The 17,800-nt window shown below is 42.7% G+C and overlaps 1 protein-coding gene across 7 annotated transcripts in view; it reads right to left on the bottom strand.

The window, feature by feature from the left end:
• Positions 1 to 17,800, bottom strand: part of STXBP5L (syntaxin binding protein 5L) — a 451,312-nt gene that overhangs the window by 244,563 nt on the left and 188,949 nt on the right. For 5 of the 7 annotated variants that reach the window (XM_075905178.2, XM_075905171.2, XM_089772234.1 and 2 more), the window contains exons 4-5: positions 11,940 to 12,021; positions 6,539 to 6,639 (exon numbers count right to left, since the gene is read on the bottom strand). The exons of 1 other annotated variant lie outside the window; for it this stretch is intronic. In XM_075905178.2, coding sequence (XP_075761293.1) covers positions 6,539 to 6,639; positions 11,940 to 12,021 — 183 coding nt within the window. Of the gene's footprint in view, positions 1 to 6,538; positions 6,640 to 11,939; positions 12,055 to 17,800 lie in introns of all 7 variants that reach the window. One more of the 7 variants, XM_089772229.1, reaches the window with a different exon arrangement.

Raw genomic sequence — 17,800 nt, forward strand, 5'->3', positions numbered from 1 at the left:
TCCTCCTCTCCCCAACCTCAAACCTGAGGTCATAAAGGACGGAGCAAAGCTAAATGACCCTCAATTCCTTCTTCCCACCTTTGGATGCATACATTTAATTTGAGCCTCCATTATAGGGGTTGTTTTTTTTTAAAAAAAGTTTCCAAGCAGCTTTGCAGGAATTTCATTTATGAACACTCTGTGTAGTTTCTGTTTAACTAGCTTGGTCATTCTTGTGTAGTTCCCTATTGACATTAAGTGTTACTGAAGTGGACTTTTGTTTCCCTCCTTCCCCACAAGGACATTATATTTAATTACATTATGGTTGCTATTATGGAGGAGTTCAGCTATATTCACATCTTGGACCAGATCCTGCATGCCACTTTGGACTAAATCTAGAATTGCTTCTCCCCTTGTGGGTTCCAGGACAAGTTGCTCCAAGAAGCAGTCATGTAGAAATATCTAGACATTTTTACTCTGCATCCAGTCCTGAGGTGACATATACCCAGTTAAAATGGGGATAGTTGAAATCTCCTATTATTGTTGAAGGTTTTGAGAAGACTCTACTTATGCTACACTGCTGACATTTCATCATCTGGCCCTACAGGAAGGAGACCCTGGAAGAATTCCACAGGGATTTTAACAACTGCTACCCCACCATCAACCTTAGCTTGGACCAGTCCACACGAGAGATTGTAGCCAGACAGGAAACTCCCCCCCCCCCCCCCCCGTAACATCCATCTTTGCTTGCCTGGAAGCATACAGGGCACACAAAGCAGTAAAATCAGCATAGTCTTTGATGCCTTGACAGAAGGCCCAGATATGCTGGCTGCTGTGACCCTGGATGGCTGTAAACAAAGATACGCCAATTGTTGACCTCGAGGCTGCGAGAACTGCCTTGACTGAAACCCATATTGATACGAACACACACTTGTCCGGAGGAGGAATCTCTCACCCAGTAAAGAATGTCCAGTACTCACAATTTAGTTATCTCTCTTGCAAGTGTAAATTAACTTGAAACTTCCTTGTAAGAACTGGTGTCACAAAGACAGACCAACACAATTTGGCATCTTAGATAAGAAAGAGGATATGGGCCCCTATGGGTATAAAGATGGGTCCAGCAGCACACTTACTCTGAGCGTCAATCTACCATCTATCTGGTGGTCGGGTTAGGTGATTGGCCTCCCAAGGTTCCACGGGGACGCCCATCTCGTATTCGTCTTTCCTAGGAATTGAGGGACCGGCCCTGGCCTGACACGCTGGAGTCGAGAGGCACAGAAGGGGGTAAAAATTGTACCTGTATGTGTCCTTTGTCTTAAATGTACACATAGACTTAGAGCTCTTTAAAGATTAAGCTGTCACTGGTACCATTATTTCTATTTTCTATCTTTAATTTTCTTTGTAACCATTTTTAAGATCTATATTTGCTAGCAGTTAAGAAATAGAGTAATAGCCATTGTAACCATAGGATTTATAAGCTTCTTTAATAAACCTGTAACTGTTTAAGCTTTAACCTGATTGCTTCAGTTGCTGTAATAGAACCAAGCACAATTTAAAAGAACTCCAGCCAGTCATAAGGGACAGATACAGACAGAGCTGGGCATTTGGATCATGTCGCTTCCAGAGGACAGATCCGTAGGGGCATCTCTCAGCCTTCCCTAGGCTGCCCGCTGTGAAGGGATCATGTATCCTAGCAGTCAAAGTCTGAAGTGTAATAAGCTCTCCCTGTAAACTCTGGGGTGTCTGTCAGCCTGTTGGCTGCCCACCGTGAAGGGACCTGGTCCTAGCGGTCAAAGACACGGACATTAAACTTCTCGGGGCACCCGTCAGCCTCCCTAGGCTTCCTGCTGCGATGGGACCTTGTGTCCCAGCAGTTGAAGACTCGGGTATAACATAGACACACACACTGCCCTGACCATCAGCTGACAGAGATCCACGTCCTTGACACTACAGTACAATTACATTATTGCCACGTTTCCACCACCCATACCAGAAACCTACCAACCGTTACACTTACCTACACGACTCTTCCTCCCAAGACACGTTTCCCAACTGTTTATATCCAGGCCCTAAAATACTACTGGATTGGCTCTAATCCCACAGAGACAAACACCCACAGGATCTAGATCAAGCATTCTTAAAACTAAAATACCCACCCAGAGAAGTAAAAAAAAACAGATGACAGAGCCAGACGAATACCCAGGCCTATGCTTCTTCAAGACTGGCCCTACAAAGAAAACAACATAATTCTACTTGTTATCACCTACAGTCCCCAACTTAAACCCTTCCTATGTATTATCAACCATCTGCAACCTATCTTGGAAAATGACCCCTCTCTCACACAGGCCTTGGGAGACAGACCAATTCCCACCTACAGACCCCCTAAACTCAAACAAATTCTTTCCAACAATCACATAACACAGGCCCATCATAATTATCCAGGAGCCCACCCCTGCAATCAACTCCGGTGCCAACTCAGTCCACTCTGTACTGAAAAGGTAACAGAAATCCTGTTGGAGAACATTTTCACTTGCCCGGGCACTCAAATGGATCTCAAAAGTTTCTGTATTACAAGCCAATATCAAAAACCTGCTTGACAGGGAAGCTGCAGAACAATTTCATTTACGAGTTTGGTACTTACAATAGAGGTTTAAACTAAGACCTTAACTGGATTACCCACAACATTTCACACCCTAATGATGTAACAGGCCAAACCTCAAGTACTTATGAGCACTTAGAACCCTATCAGCTATTCTTTTCCCATTTTTTTCCTCCTTTCCTTTCCCTCCCTTCCCCCTCCCCTCTCTTTCTCTGCTGTTTATTTGGAACTTTGACTCCTTAAACTCCATTCATCTGAGGAAGTGGGTTGTGCCCACGAAAGATCAGGATACAATTTACATTTTGTGTTAGTCTCTAAGGTTCTCCAGGACTATTTGTTGGGTTTTTAAATTTTTTTTCTTACCTAGCAACCTAAAGTTGACCTACAGGATCTTTCTTTTTTCCTTTCTCTATATCAGGGGTTCTCAGCCTTTTTCCTTCTGAGCCCTTCTCTCCCAACATGCTATAAAAACTCCATAGCCCAGCTGTATTCTGACAACTGATTTTCTGTATATAAAAGCCAGGGCTAGCATTAAGGGGCGGCAAGCAGAACAACTGCCCAAGACCCCCACACCAAAGGGAACAAAACAAAATTAAGTTGCTCAGGATTTGGCTTCAATCCTGAGTGGTGGGGCTCAGTGCCTGGACCGCAGTCTCGTGTGGCAAGGCTTTGGGTTTCTGTCCTGGACTCTAGCAAGTCTAATGTTGGTCATGCCTTGCAGATCCTCTGAAACCTGCTCACAGACCCCCAGGGGGCTCTGAATCACTGATGAAGAACCACTGCCCTATATGACTGGAACTTTCATGTACTACAACCGCTTGCTCCTCCCAAGCACTCAACAGTAAGTCTCTCTGGATGTCTTCAGAGTTCTACAACCTTCTCACACAAACGAAAAAGGTAATAAATGGCAATAATCTTTGTTGACACAGAGTTAAAGCTGCCCTAAAACACTGTTTGGAAAAACTCAAATATCAGAAAACCGGAAATTGAAAGTTAAGTTATATGCCCATGTAACCTAAACTCTGTCCTCTCAGAGATAACCCAATGGGCTCGTCTACACTGGCCCCTTTTCCGAAAGGGGCATGTTAATTTCACAGGTTGTAATAGGGAAATCCGTGGGGGATTTAAATATCCCCCGCGGCATTTAAATAAAAATGTCCGCTGCTTTTTTCCAGCTTTTAGAAAAGCCGGAAAAGAGCGTCTACACTGGCCCCGATCCTCCGGAAAAAAGCCCTTTTCCGGAGGATCGGGGCCTGTGTAGACGCTCTTTTCCGGCTTTTCTAAAAGCTGGAAAAAAGCAGCGGACATTTTTATTTAAATGCCGCGGGGGATATTTAAATCCCCCACGGATTTCCCTATTACGACCTGTGAAATTAACATGCCCCTTTTGGAAAAGGGGCTATTGTAGACGTAGCCAATATGTTCACATTCCTGCAGTCTACTTTTTCATTGTGCAGGAAGGGAGCTACCCGTTTCTAGTCTACCCTCAAAAACTTTGTGTACTCTCCTGACAGAATATCACACTTGTGAAACTTAACCACTTCACACTTACAGGATACCAAGTGAATTGGGCTCAACCACCATTCAAGGGCAAGGAATCCCAGATTGCAGCCCACATGAAGATGGGGCAGGGAGAGAGGCCCAGATTGCCCTAGAAGGGCAAAGGGTCCCCAAATATTGGCAGACAGACAGAAGGAGAAAACATGGGGCAAAACACCCCTGCCAGCACTCTCCCCAGTCTCCTTCCCAGTGTCCTTCTAGATCACCTGAGTGACCTAATTCCTCTCACCTCTGCTACCATTCATCCTCATTTACCCTCCCCTCATAGTCCCCCCTCTCTTCAATGCAACCCCAAATCCTTCTTATTCTTATTCCCTCCACTCCAGCATCCTAAAATGTCCCTTTCTTGCCAGTAAACATTTATGTTTCTTTTGGAGGGGAGGGGGAACAGGGGAAAGGTAATCAAAGTACTTGCTCTCAAAAAAAAAAAATCAAACCACCGCCTGACAGACAGTTCTTATCACTGTAATTCTGATCTTTTCAAGATTTCCGCACAAAGTGCAACTTAAACTGACACAAAAGGTTAGGTATAAAGGACTACTGCTTAGTCCCTTGGGATATCCAGCTAGTAACAGAATTCAGCCTTTAAAATTTTTTTAACTCTGTTCATGCATTCTGGGAATAATCTGTTTGACACATGAACTTCAAAACTGCTTGGTACCTGACAAATGGGAGAAGCAAAATCTTTTTCAAATAATGTTATTTGTTTGATTCCTTTCTAAAGAGCTGCTGGGTACCCCACATTCTACTGGGGTAGCCTTCAAGCACTGGAGATCCTAGTGCAATGTTAAGAGCCAGGGTTTGAGCTCTGTGCACAAAAAAGGAATTGCCAGAATAAGTCAACTTCAAGAAAAGCTGCCCACCCCCACTCTTACTGCTTCCTCCCCTCTCATGGGGTATTTTAGGAATCACTTGATTCAACAGCTCCCTCTGCATGAGGCACACCAATATCAAGGCAATCCCAGTAACCATAAAATTTTAGACAATTTAGAACAGTCAAAATTTAAGCTCTGCTATAATCCTTCCTCTACCTGCAGCTCTAAATGATGTCACTATGAGTTACACATTCACCATCTCTGAAAATACAGACATATTTAAAAGTGGCTAATAGATAGGTAGCTAAATTTGAAAAACTTTACCACTGATTTAAGCTATTTTGTCTTGAAACTTCTAATTAGCCATTCACAAAGCAAAACTAATCATGAAAGCAAATCTCTGAATCATCTTAGATTTACATATCATAATTATATTACACACCAACATTATTATATTAATGTACCAGTATTTATTGTAAAATAATAGTACATGTTGAAAATTGGATTCTACATCGTTACACAGTAGAGGAAAATGCTGAATGAAAATTCTTTAAATACAGGAATTATTGTGTGAAGGACTTATGGCCTGTGTTGTGTAGTATGTCACAATAGAAGATTGTAGCAGTCTTTCCTGTCCTTAAAATGACCTGTTAGTTGTGCAAATTTGCACAATTAGATGGTCACAGAAGCTCATCTTTAGTGGGAAGTAGGGATGTTAAGTAGCGATTAATTTGCTAGTCAAGTAGTCGATAGAATTTCCATCAACTACTCGATAAGCACTTCTGCATTCTGCCTTTGAAATGTACAAGAGCTCCAGTGGGAGCCTAGGGCCAGCTGGAAGTCCCACTGACTCCAGGCTCCACCTTGTGCTTCCCCTTTGAAATGCACTGGAGTCCCCAGCAGGGGGTCCTGTGCATTTCAAAGAGGAACCACCGCATGGAGCCTGGGGTCAGTGGGACCCCAGGCTGACCCCAGGCTCCATGCAGTGCTTTATCTTTGAAATGCACAAGAGCCCCCTCTGGGGACTCTTGTACATTTCAAAGCTGGCACTCCACGTGGAGCCTGGGGTCAGCTGGGGAGTCCCAAGCTGATCCCGGGCTCCACCCGGCATTTCAAAGCAGCAGCGCATAGACTCCATGCTGCGCTGTCACTTTTAAGTACCCCCATCTCCCTCCCTTGCTGCCTCTATCTGAGAGAGGCAGCGGGGAGGAGGGGAAACAACTAGTCGATTATCCTGTTAACTATCCGATAAGCATTTGCTTATCAGATATCAGATAGTCAACTAGTCCTTTACAACCCTAATGGGAAGCAGAAATAGATTCTATAGACTTGAGGGGTATTACTGCACCACAAACAGCACTCTGATGAATCATGTTGTTTGTAAGCTATATTTTAAAAGTTATAAATGAACAAAAACTTTCAAGGACATCAACTTCATCATTAAGTCTGCAAAATCCCCTCCCCCTACACACACAAAAAAAGGAACCCGTAGGCAAAACCAAATCCTTCCACCACTGATAGGTCAACAAAATCTAGCTAGTCAGTTTTTAAAATGACGTTTTTGTTTATTGTCAAACTGGCTTACCGTTCTCTGTTAAATTTCAGAGAATGAAGAATAGCCGGCCGTTTCTGTCTTAGGTTCCACAAATGAAGTGTGTCATCTGCACTTGCACTGACCAAGGCACCCTACAGCAATCAGAGACAGATCATGGTGGAATGTTATTCATTTGCATATTGAAAGGGAAGAATATTGAAGAATAAGACAAAGATTTGTAAGTAGACAGGAGTAAAACATCCGTGAAATACTTCCTTCCTTCTAAAAAAAAAAAAAAAAAAAAATTACTCTGCGATAGCCATTACTTTGTTTTGGCTGATCTTTTACTAATTTAAAATATTCACATTTGAGCTGATGTGGAAAGTCAATATTTCATTCTAGTATTAAAGATGTGATATTAACTGTGTTTCTGATTGATAAATCAGGAAGAGTGCAGAAGAATAGGAATAAGAAGGGAGGATGTATTATCTAGAAAAGATGGGTTTGAAGGAGGCATTTGAAGCAAGGAGAATGTGCTTAGCACAACAGGAAAGAAAAACTAGCTTCCCCTGTTCAGTATTCCTACTTTTATCCCTATCCTCTTTCTTTGATGTGCTCTTCACATTCTTGATTTTGCATTTTCTGTGATCTTGGTCTGACTAACAGAAAATAACAGAAAATGCAAAATTCTTCATATTTTACTTCTTAAAATAATGCAATGTAATCATGCTGGTTTCAATTATTTTGGTAACTTACTTAAACAACAGTACAGTGGATGGAGAATGGGTTTGGGGAACACTGGAGGAAATCCCCAAATGCTCTCTAACAGGAATCTAGCTAGCATTGATGAACCTTTATTTGTAATTAATATTCAATAATTATATGCAGCCATATGCTTAGTATTACATCATAGGCAACTGAAGAGCAAGTGAGAACTGGAGATTCAAACTCACAATTTATGTAGACTAGTGACCATCTCTAGAAAGGTCAGTAGCAAACAGTTCATAGACCACAAGTGATAGGAATTTTTTACAGTCCAAAAGTTAAACCAGCTCTAATCACTAAAACAAGATAAGCATTTATAAGGCCATGCAATAAGGCTCCTTTTCACCACTCTTGTCAATGTAAAGGAGCCTTATAACTGTTACACCAGTTTTATACTCCTGGAGGAATTTACTAATCAGGCAGGTTGCTACATTCTGCTTTGCCTGAGGGGGCAGAGTCTGCCCCAAACCTACCTCCTCAGAAAAAACCCCCAAACCCTACCCCTCCATGCTGTCACACACACACATGCATGACCTTACCCTCCGCCCCAGCAGAGTTTTTACATCTTTACCAGTTGCTCTGGGCACTCAAACCGACCTGCCTGCACTGCTGGGAAGGGATTCATGACTGCTCTTGTGGTTTCCTTTTACTTCCCCCATCAGAAGTCATTTTTCTGCAGGGAAGCAAAGAAATCTGAGGAGGCTATGAATTCTGCACATGTGCAGTAATGCAGAATTTCCCTAGGAGGAGAAATCCTTCCTCAGAGGGCGGGCAGGAAATTCAGCCCAATTCCAGCTGCTATATCTCATCTGACTGGAAGAATCAGATGATTTCTGAGGAGCAACTGCAGGATAGAGCATGTGCTGCTACATGGACTCAGCAATCCCAAAGAAATGAGCTCATGGCAAGGGGAGAGGCCCAAGAAAAAAGCAAGTGCATGATCGCTATGGTATAGCATGCAAGAATCAGCCACTGCCCAACAGAAGGAAGTGCTTTAATCTAGGTCTAAGAAGCCAGGCGGAAAATGTGACTGTTACAAGTAGAGTTCTCTTTAGGCACCCTGGATTTATATCACAGTCCCCATTAATTGTTCTTTTCAATCTGATATGCTGGCCCTTGCATCATTTCAATTCAATATAGTACAAGATAGGACAGTAACAAAGGGACTTGAAGGGTGTGATGTGGTCAAGAGTTGATAGAAAAGATGAAAAGCTCATCAATGTTTGGCCACAGTGGAGAAGCATGAACTAGAGATGAGAAGATTCAAAGTAATTAAGATAGGAAATGGCATGTGGGGACACCAGAAACATATTAAAGTTTCTTGGGCCCCAATCCATCCCTTCCCACCTGTAGTTCTGCCCTCATTCTGTCCCCTTCCATGTGAGCCTGCCCATTACTCCACCCCTTTCTGGCCCCTCCCCGAATCCCCACCTCTGATCCACTCGGGCCCCCACATTCTGACCCCAAAGCCAGAGAAGCTCTGTCTCACCACTGTGGCTCCAGGCTGCCCCAGCCCTTATGCTGCTACAGATTGCAAGAACTCCTCCAGTTCTGGTGTCACTGCAGGAGTCCCAGTCCTGGGTCTTGCCTTGCTTCCCCCTGGTTTCTGCAAGAGACTAGGCTGGGAGAGCACTGGGGGCTTCCCATGACTAGATGGCTACTGCTAGGGTTAGAGGCTGTGGGGCTCCCCGCTTCTCCTCTGTGCTCACCCAACGTTGCCACCTAGGAGCAGTGTCTGGGGTCACAGAGGCTTTTCCCATCTTAATGCTTGGGAGCAGGCTTGGGAGCATGGGGTTCGGCTGCCTGGGAACAGTTGGGGATGGAAGGTGCTTCCCCAGCCACCGTGCCACCCTGCCACCCAGCACTGCTGCCCAGGAGTGGGCTTAGGGCAGGGATAGGCAATAATTTTTGTAAAGGGGCCACTTCACCAATTCTAGTAGTGGTTGCCAGTAGGCTCCGCCCCCAGAAGGGGCAGGGCCTCAGGCAGAAGGGGTGGTTCCCGCTAGGTACAGCGTGCTCCTGGGAAAGGGGGAGCAGAGTCTCCACGGGCACACCGCGCTTAGGGGAACCAGCTGTTTTGAACAGCTGGCAGTTCCCTCTGGTGCTGCATGCCCCTGGTGGGAGAAGGAGACTTTGCGCACACCCCTGCCACTAGGCCCTGCTGGCCTGGAGATGGGGGACATGTGCAATGCCTCTCTCTCACACCCCTACCCCTGAGCCAATCAGGACCTGCACTCTCTGCCCATAGGTCCTGATTGGCCAGGGCAGCAGGGCGGGCTAGAGCAAACCGCTTGGCAGGCTGGATCCAGCCCACCTTTGGGTTAAGGTGTGGGTGCTTTCCTCGGTCACGCATGACTCTGGGGCCCTCCAATAGACCCCTGGAAATGGGCACCATAAGCACAGGGACAGTGGTCGACAATTGCAACCAAAATCCACCTTTTTAATAAACAGGAAGAAGTTATGTGACTTAAAGACTGGTTATGGAAGTATGGGGGAAAGGAAAGCTTATGGGCCTGGGGAACAGGAAGGAAAGTGGAGTTCTCAATCAAGGTAAGAAGGGAAGCAAGGTAAGAAGACTGGGGTTTGAGATGGTGGTTGAACATCTGTAGCTCTACCTCTGGCATCTATTCTTAGATATGAGTGCATACGGAAAGAGGTAAATCCAGAACTATCAGATTTGATATACTAGTTAAATCCATCAGAAAAGATAAACATGTATAAAGAATAGAAATAAGAGAGGACAGAGATCCAAGCTACAGAAAACCCTATAGATAAGGAAGTAAAGGAGCTAGTAAAGAAAACATTGAATGAATAGGCAGCAGGGGAATACATGATGCAGGGGAGCACAGAATGACAAAAGTTAAGGTCAGAAAGAAAGCAAGTGTGATTCATATGACAAAATGATGGCACACGTTTATTCACACATATACTTCAAAAGTCTTGCTAGTAAGTGGAAAAAAACGTAGAAATAGAAATGTTTCATTCAGTTTGACTATGAGCATGTTTCCTTTAAACTCCATGTATAATTTATTTAGGTTATGTTTTATTTATTTACATGTTAAATACCTATGTTAAACTATCTAACTAAGATAGAAATGTAGCCGTGTTAGTCTGGGGTAGTTGAAGCAAAATGCAGGACAATGTAGCACTTTAAAGACTAACAAGATGGTATCACAAACATCCCACTCTCCCTACCTCTAATATCATCAATTCACAGACACTTACCTTCCTTCCTCCCCCCGCCCCTGCATCCCCCTCCTGTTCTGCAATGTGATTTGTCCTTTTCATATTTGTTCTTTTTTTTTTAATTGTATCCTTTGGTATATATGGTTGTGACTACTTTCTTCCACTATTTGATCTGAGGAAGTGGGTCTGGCCCACGAAAGCTCATCATCTAATAAACCATCTTGTTAGTCTTTAAAGTGCTACATTGTCCTGCATTTTGTATCTAACTAAGAGTATGCTATGGGCAGTTACACTTATAATTAAGGCTGCCTGAGACTTTCCATTTTAAAGCCCTATTTCAAATTGTATATAACTTCACCAAACATTAACTGTTCATGATGAAACATTCCTTGCCAGATGTTTGCCTCAGGCTGAGTTTTACTGAAAAGTTTCAGCTAAAATGATTCAGTCATTTTTCAGAACAAGATTAAGAAAAAAGTTGTTTTGCATATATTAACATGGTTGCGGGTTTTATTTGTTTGTTTTGTTTTTTGAGAACCTACAATGCTCCATGCTTTGGAACAGGAGCCTGAAGTTTGCCAGGATGTGGTCTATGTGTCAGGGATGTGCCTTTTGGCTTCCTCATGCTCAAATATAGCCAATTTGAGTGCCTTTCAAAATAATGACCAAAAAATAGGTTGCACATGCTCAGCAGAGATTTGTTAGTGTTTGGAAGCTACATTTTCTGAGATTCTGTCTGCACTAAGCAAGTGTCAACCCTTACAGCTCCTCCATGCTGACTGGACTGCGTATGTACAGTGTGCATCTCCCAGAGTGACCCAGTATACTCCATCTGTGGCTGCAGGGGATGAAGCTTATCTCTGTTGCTGCACTTCCCAGCTGCCAGGGTCTGCTGTGGCATCAGAACTTTCAGCAGATAAACATCTGTACTCAGTATTTCCTCTTCCTTCCGGGCCCTACACAATATGGAGAAAGAGGAAGCTGCCCTACTTCAATTGGGGGGGGGGGGAAGGTTTAATACCCCATAATTAATAGTTATTATTAATAATAATTTCCAGAGTTAAGTTTCATTCAGGAGGTGGATCTCAAACCACTTGCTGTATAATTTATTAGGATCAGTTCTGATTATTCAGAGTACTCTGAGATGACTTTTCAGACAAGCAGAATTTTTTTTCTATTAGTGCCATTTCTGACAGATCCAAAAATGTAGGTTGCATATATGCAGTTTGCTCTCTGTTCAGTATTTAATATCCCTATATAAAGGCCCTGATTTTACCAGCCATATTTATCTGAGTAATACTTTATACTACACATAGCGCTATTTATTTATACAGAAAATTATACTTCTGAGTGCAAGTATGAACAGCAGAATCAGGTCCACAAGGCAAACTAAGGGGTCAGCAAGAAACTGTCTGGAAGTTACTCTGCAAAATTTTACTGATTGCACCAGTCAACCAAGTTTAAGGAGAGAAGATTCTGCACATTGTACATATAGCCTTACCTCATTGATTAAGAACTGGAGCTGCAATACCGCGGCACCACTTTCATGTTGGCAGTAGCAATCAACACCAGGTCTGCCCAGTCTGTTGCAGTCAAAGTCAAGGATTCTGACATATCTGTTATCACCGAGATTAAACAGCAAAGAGGACATGAACAGAATGATCTTGCAATTATCCTTAGATCTAACAATCGCTCTTGCTTTTTCTACAGCAAAGCAGTCCACACTAACCTTCAGCTGTTCTAATCAAAGTATCTGCACTATCATCCTGATACACGTATAATTATGAGTGATTTGTTCTTGGTTATATTCCTCCCTATGAATGAAAGTGCATACATTATCATGAAGAGACACCCAGAACACATTTTAAATTCAAATTCATTTTATTTCATTTTCACAGTTTATGTTCATATTATATCTGTATATATATCAGCTGTTTTTTATTATATTGGTCACACAAAACTAATAATGTAGGAGCTGGGTCAATAACATGCTATGCACCATTTATACTGTTTTCCCCCTACAAAGTGCATATTATTTCAAGTGAATAATTAGCCCTTTCATAATGTTGTACCAGTAATTTTTACTCCATTTTCTGCATGTAACTTTCTTCATACATCTGTTCTTTGAAAGCTATTTTAGGCCATAAAGAATCTCTTAAGGATGGATAAAACCATGCTTTGCATCTCAACATGTGCATCTCATGAGAGTGCATGTGTCAATCTGGCCAGCCACAGCATCACCAACAACAACAACAACATGAGGAATAGCTTAGTTAGCCCACATGGGAGTATTGTCAGAGCCCTCAGGAAGCAGTCCTGACTGTAGCTATAAGACTAAACACTGCAGAAGAACACTACTCCTAGAAGCAAGTTTTGTCAGGACCACGTCCTTAAAAATCTGATCTCAATCCCACTGAAATCAATGGAGAGTCTCCCACAGACTTCCATGGGAGTGGTGTTGGACCCCATGGGTCTTTCTATGCTGCAGTTAAGATACTCATGGCTGGCTTGTGTCAGCTGACTCTGGCTCCAGCCTCAGCACAAATGTCTACATTACAATTATATAACCCCACATCCCAAGCCAGCTGACACAGACCAGCCACGGGCATTTTATATATCTACAGTTAGCATGCACAAGAACTGCATAGTAACAGAAGTTAGAAGTAACAATACTATAAGTACAACCAGATTTAGCTAATGATAAAAATCGGCAAGATTGCTACAGATTTACTTTGTCATTTATATAAAAGTTACTCTCATGTATTTAGTTCCCACAATGTACTCCGCACGGAACAAGATACAAAGATAAAAATATATACAGGAGACAAAGTCTATGCTCCCTAAGATTTTTCAGTTGAAAAGATATCTACAGGAAAAAAAGGAAGGAATTACAAAGTATTTTTTTAATTATTCTTATGAACTCAACTTTTCCAAACAGAAGTTGAGCTGAATGATCTGAATAGAAATAAGGTGGCATTTTGATATACTAGGGTTCACTGGATACAAGATAGGATACAGAAGAGCATAGGGGCAGGCATGGTAAAAATAAACAAACGGGGCATCAGTAGTGGAGTTGTGGGAGATAAAGAGAGAGATATGGTCTAAGGTTCACATTGGAGCTTTTAGCAACTTGAAGGAAAATAAGACCTGTATACTTAACACAATGAACATGGGGAAGCCAGTGGCAGGTACCAAAGCCTGGGTGATATAGTTAAAGTGACAGGCAAGAAAGATAATGAGATTGCTTAAATTAAGTTCTTGGTCTCAGTAATAACCCAGGGCAGTGTTTCACAGTCTAATTACATACTGTGTAAAAAGATTTATCAGTGCTGAAGTTGTCATTCAGTTTCACTGAATGGCTCTTCCTTATGCTAGGAGATAAAAAAAAGCAGAAGCATTCAATTCACCTTCTCTATATGGATGTTAAATTTACATTAATTACCTAATCGAATAGTTGATGGGATTTCCATCGACTATTCAATTAGTCTATAAGGTCACCTCTGCTTCTGAAGCATGGGGCTTCCTTTTGAAATGTATGAGAGCCCCTCTGGGGCTCTTGTACATTTCAAAAGGAAGTCCTGTAGGAAGCATGGGACCAGCGGGGGACCTCTCTGGCCTCGTGCTCCCTGCGGTGCATCAACCTTTAAAACGTACAAGAGCCCTGGTGGGGCTCTTGTACATTTCAAAAGCAGAATTGCAGCAGAAGCAGCACAAGCCGAGACTGCTTCAGTCCTCACTCATGTTGTTTCCACTGTGCCTCTACCTCCCCTGTTTCCTGCAGAGATGGTGCTGGGAAGAACCAGATTTTATGCTGGCTCCCCCCAGCACCGGCTCTTGCTCCCCGAGGCAGCAAGGGTGGAGGGAAGCGACTAGTCGTATCACTAGTCGACTATTCAATAAGCTTCTGATTATAGGATAGTTGACTAGTCTCTTACATCCCTACTTCTCAATACCATTCACTTTTATCGTGTTTCCTCTTAAGTCTCCTTCTAAAAGATAAGGAAAAGCCCTATTCCAAGAAAGAAAGCAACAGAGAATGAGCATAGGGGAGGTTTTGACTGATTGGGAATTACTACTAGTGAATAGCTTTGCTTCAATTTGAACATTACATCTTAATATAAATAAACGACACTATCTAATGCTTTTCTCTTACATGAGAAATTAGGCTAATCTCCTTAACCAGCTACCACCACCATTTACTATCAGTAGGTGAAATCAGTTTTCTGGCAGAAAAACCTAATGAAGCAGATAATGACATTCAGCATATTCCAAATAAAAATATTACAAGAAAATTCTGTTTACACACATATCACTTTTCACTCTGAAGCGAATGTTTATATGACTAAGGCTCTAAGTTATACCTGTCCGGCCAATCATACTGAAGCAGGGATTCACACCAAGACAATAGGCGCTATCACAGCTTTTGGAATATCACTGAGTGGCAGCAGCTTTCAAGTATGTGAGTGGCTGTGCTGAGGGCCTGTAAACATGTCATTCACCACAGATGCTTCTCACTGGGGCTAGATCTGGAAAGAAGCTCTCACTCCATGTGGTGGCCTCATGTCTTGTGGTCTCCCCCTCCCCCTACAGGTTTCAGGGGACTCTCTCTTAGTGACTGAGCCATCTAGCCAGGAGACTAAATAATGGCTACCTTACAGATTAATAAATTCTACCCAGACAAGCTGTATGGACTCTCTCTCAGTCTTCTATTCCAAGTCTCCAGGTCTGGTGCCACTTTCCCAGAGGCTAGTAGCTTAAATGTTGCCCACTACTCTGAGCTCTAGCTCAGGGACCCTACGACTAGCAATCTAAGTCTGTTCAGTCTCAGATCTTGGTGCTGTTTCCCTGGGGTCATTGCTACTCCACCTATCTATAGCCTTACCTATCTCTTGTTTACTACCTTAAATTCCTTTGCTCTCCATGGCTACTTCATCACTCTCACCCTCTCGCTGGACTCCCCAGTCAAAGACAGGACCCTGCTTACTCTCCCTTTGTACTGCTACTTATCTCTAGCCAATTTCCTTTCCCTCTAGAGACAGACTGCAGACATCCTGCTTATGCTCACGTCTTGATTTCTAAATTTAGCCCAGTTCCTCCCGCAGCTGGACTTCACCTGTCATTAGGCCCTATTAACGCTTGGTTCCCCTCCAGGTGGTGTATGTAAGATTAACTGGGTCCTTCTAGCCCATACTAACCCACTCAGGTCTTCTGTGGGGTAGATACCCAATCACAGGGTCTGACAAAAATTGCTGAGAGATTAGCACATCATCTTCTTAGGCTGTCTACCTCCTTGACCCGTCATACCCATTTTCTCTAATAGTGATTCACTTCCCCATTATTCTACTTCAAGAAATACTGCAGAATTCATCACTACTGTGATGTTTGTTAGCATACTCTCTTATACTACAGCCCTCTGCCAGAATCTATATTGTCAGATGCTGGTACAAGCCTTGAGCTGGATTTATTTTCGCCTTTATTTTTTCTGTCTTTTAAAACAAAACAACAAATAGTCCTGTCAGCAAAAACTGCAGAATATCTTTTAAAGATGTTAAAACAAAAGAAAAAGATCATAGAATCATAGAATAATAGGACTGGAAGGGACCTCGAGAGGTCATCGAGTCCAGCCCCCCGCCCTCAAGGCAGGACCAAGCTCCGTCTACACCATCCCTGACAGATGTCTATCTAACCTGTTCTTAAATATCTCCAGAGAGGGAGATTCCACCACCTCCCTTGGCAATTTATTCCAATATTTGACCTCCCTGACAGTTAGGAATTTTTTCCTAATGTCCAATCTAAACCTCCCCTGCTGCACTTTAAGCCCATTACTCCTTGTCCTGTCCTCAGAAACCAAGAGGAACAAATGTTCTCCTTCCTCCTTGTGACACCCTTTTAGATATTTGAAAACCGCTATCATGTCCCCCCTTAATCTTCTTTTTTCCAAACTAAACAAGCCCAGTTCATGAAGTGTGGCTTCATAGGTCATGTTCTCTAAACCTTTAGTTATTCTTGTCGCTCTTCTCTGTACCCTTTCCAATTTCTCCACATCTTTCTTGAAATGTGGCGCCCAGAACTGGACACAGTACTCCAGCTGAGGCCTAACTAGTGCAGAGTAGAGCGGCAGAATGACTTCACGAGTTTTGCTTACAACACACCTGTTGATACAACCTAGAATCATATTTGCTTTTTTTGCAACAGCATCACAATGTTGACTCATATTCAACTTGTGGTCCACTATGACCCCTAGATCCCTTTCCGCCATGCTCTTTCCTAGACAGTCGCTTCCCATCTTGTATGTATGGAACTGATTGTTCCTTCCTAAGTGGAGCACTTTGCATTTCTCTTTATTAAACCTCATCCTGTTTACCTCTGACCATTTCTCTAACTTGCTAAGGTCATTTTGAATTATGTCCCTATCCTCCAAAGAAGTTGCAACCCCACCCAGTTTGGTATCATCTGCAAACTTAATAAGCGTACTCTCTATCCCAATATCTACATCATTGATGAAGATATTGAACAGTACGGGTCCCAAAACAGACCCTTGAGGAACTCCACTTGTTATCCCTTTCCAGCAGGATTTAGAACCGTTAACAACAACTCTCTGACTACGGTTATCCAGCCAATTATGCTGAATACTTTAAAGTCTGAATTTCTGATTCCCAGGATAAGCCCCATTTGCCATCTTCTGATTCCTACCAATACAAGGGATTTCCTAGAAGTCATGCATAGGAAAACTGTCAGATTACATTAATCTATAGCCATCTCAGAAGGGAAAAAAGGAAAACTCAATTTGGATACCTTCAGCAATTATATGTAAATGAGAGAGGAACAAGTAGAAACTGATTTACACATGCTGAACAGCAAACAAATGACAGCAGTAATATTTCATCAAAAAACATGCTTTTTGATTGTTAAAAAAAACAGTTAATGCCTTATCAAGGATCTGTAGGTTGTGAAAGAGGATATAGTGTTCTGTGTTCAGAACATGAGATACAAGTTCAGAGAACTCTGCAACATGTTATATATGTGGCAAGAGATATCAAATTTGGCATCCAGCAGAGAATGTTGCATGCACTGCTTTGCTTTTAAGTTACATTCTGTTGTCTCTATAGGTATACACAGAGAAGAATCAGCAAAGTTCTTTCCCCATTTTGGTCAGAAGAACAGTATTGCAATAGCAGCCTGCTGTAAGAAGATTAAAGAGGTAAAGAATGGGACTTTAAAGATGGCCCAGACTCCAGAGTAAAAAGGCAGGAGCACTTTCTCTCTTCTTCCAGGGTTCTTGGATGCTTGCTGTTCCCAAGTTGGCCACTCGGGATGTGAGACACATCTCTCCACAAACTAAGCATCCTTTCTGCAGCCATA

The sequence above is a fragment of the Pelodiscus sinensis genome, chromosome 1 (genome assembly GCF_052426305.1).
Source record: "Pelodiscus sinensis isolate ZL-2025 chromosome 1, ASM5242630v1, whole genome shotgun sequence".
Lineage (NCBI taxonomy): Eukaryota > Metazoa > Chordata > Testudines > Trionychidae > Pelodiscus > Pelodiscus sinensis.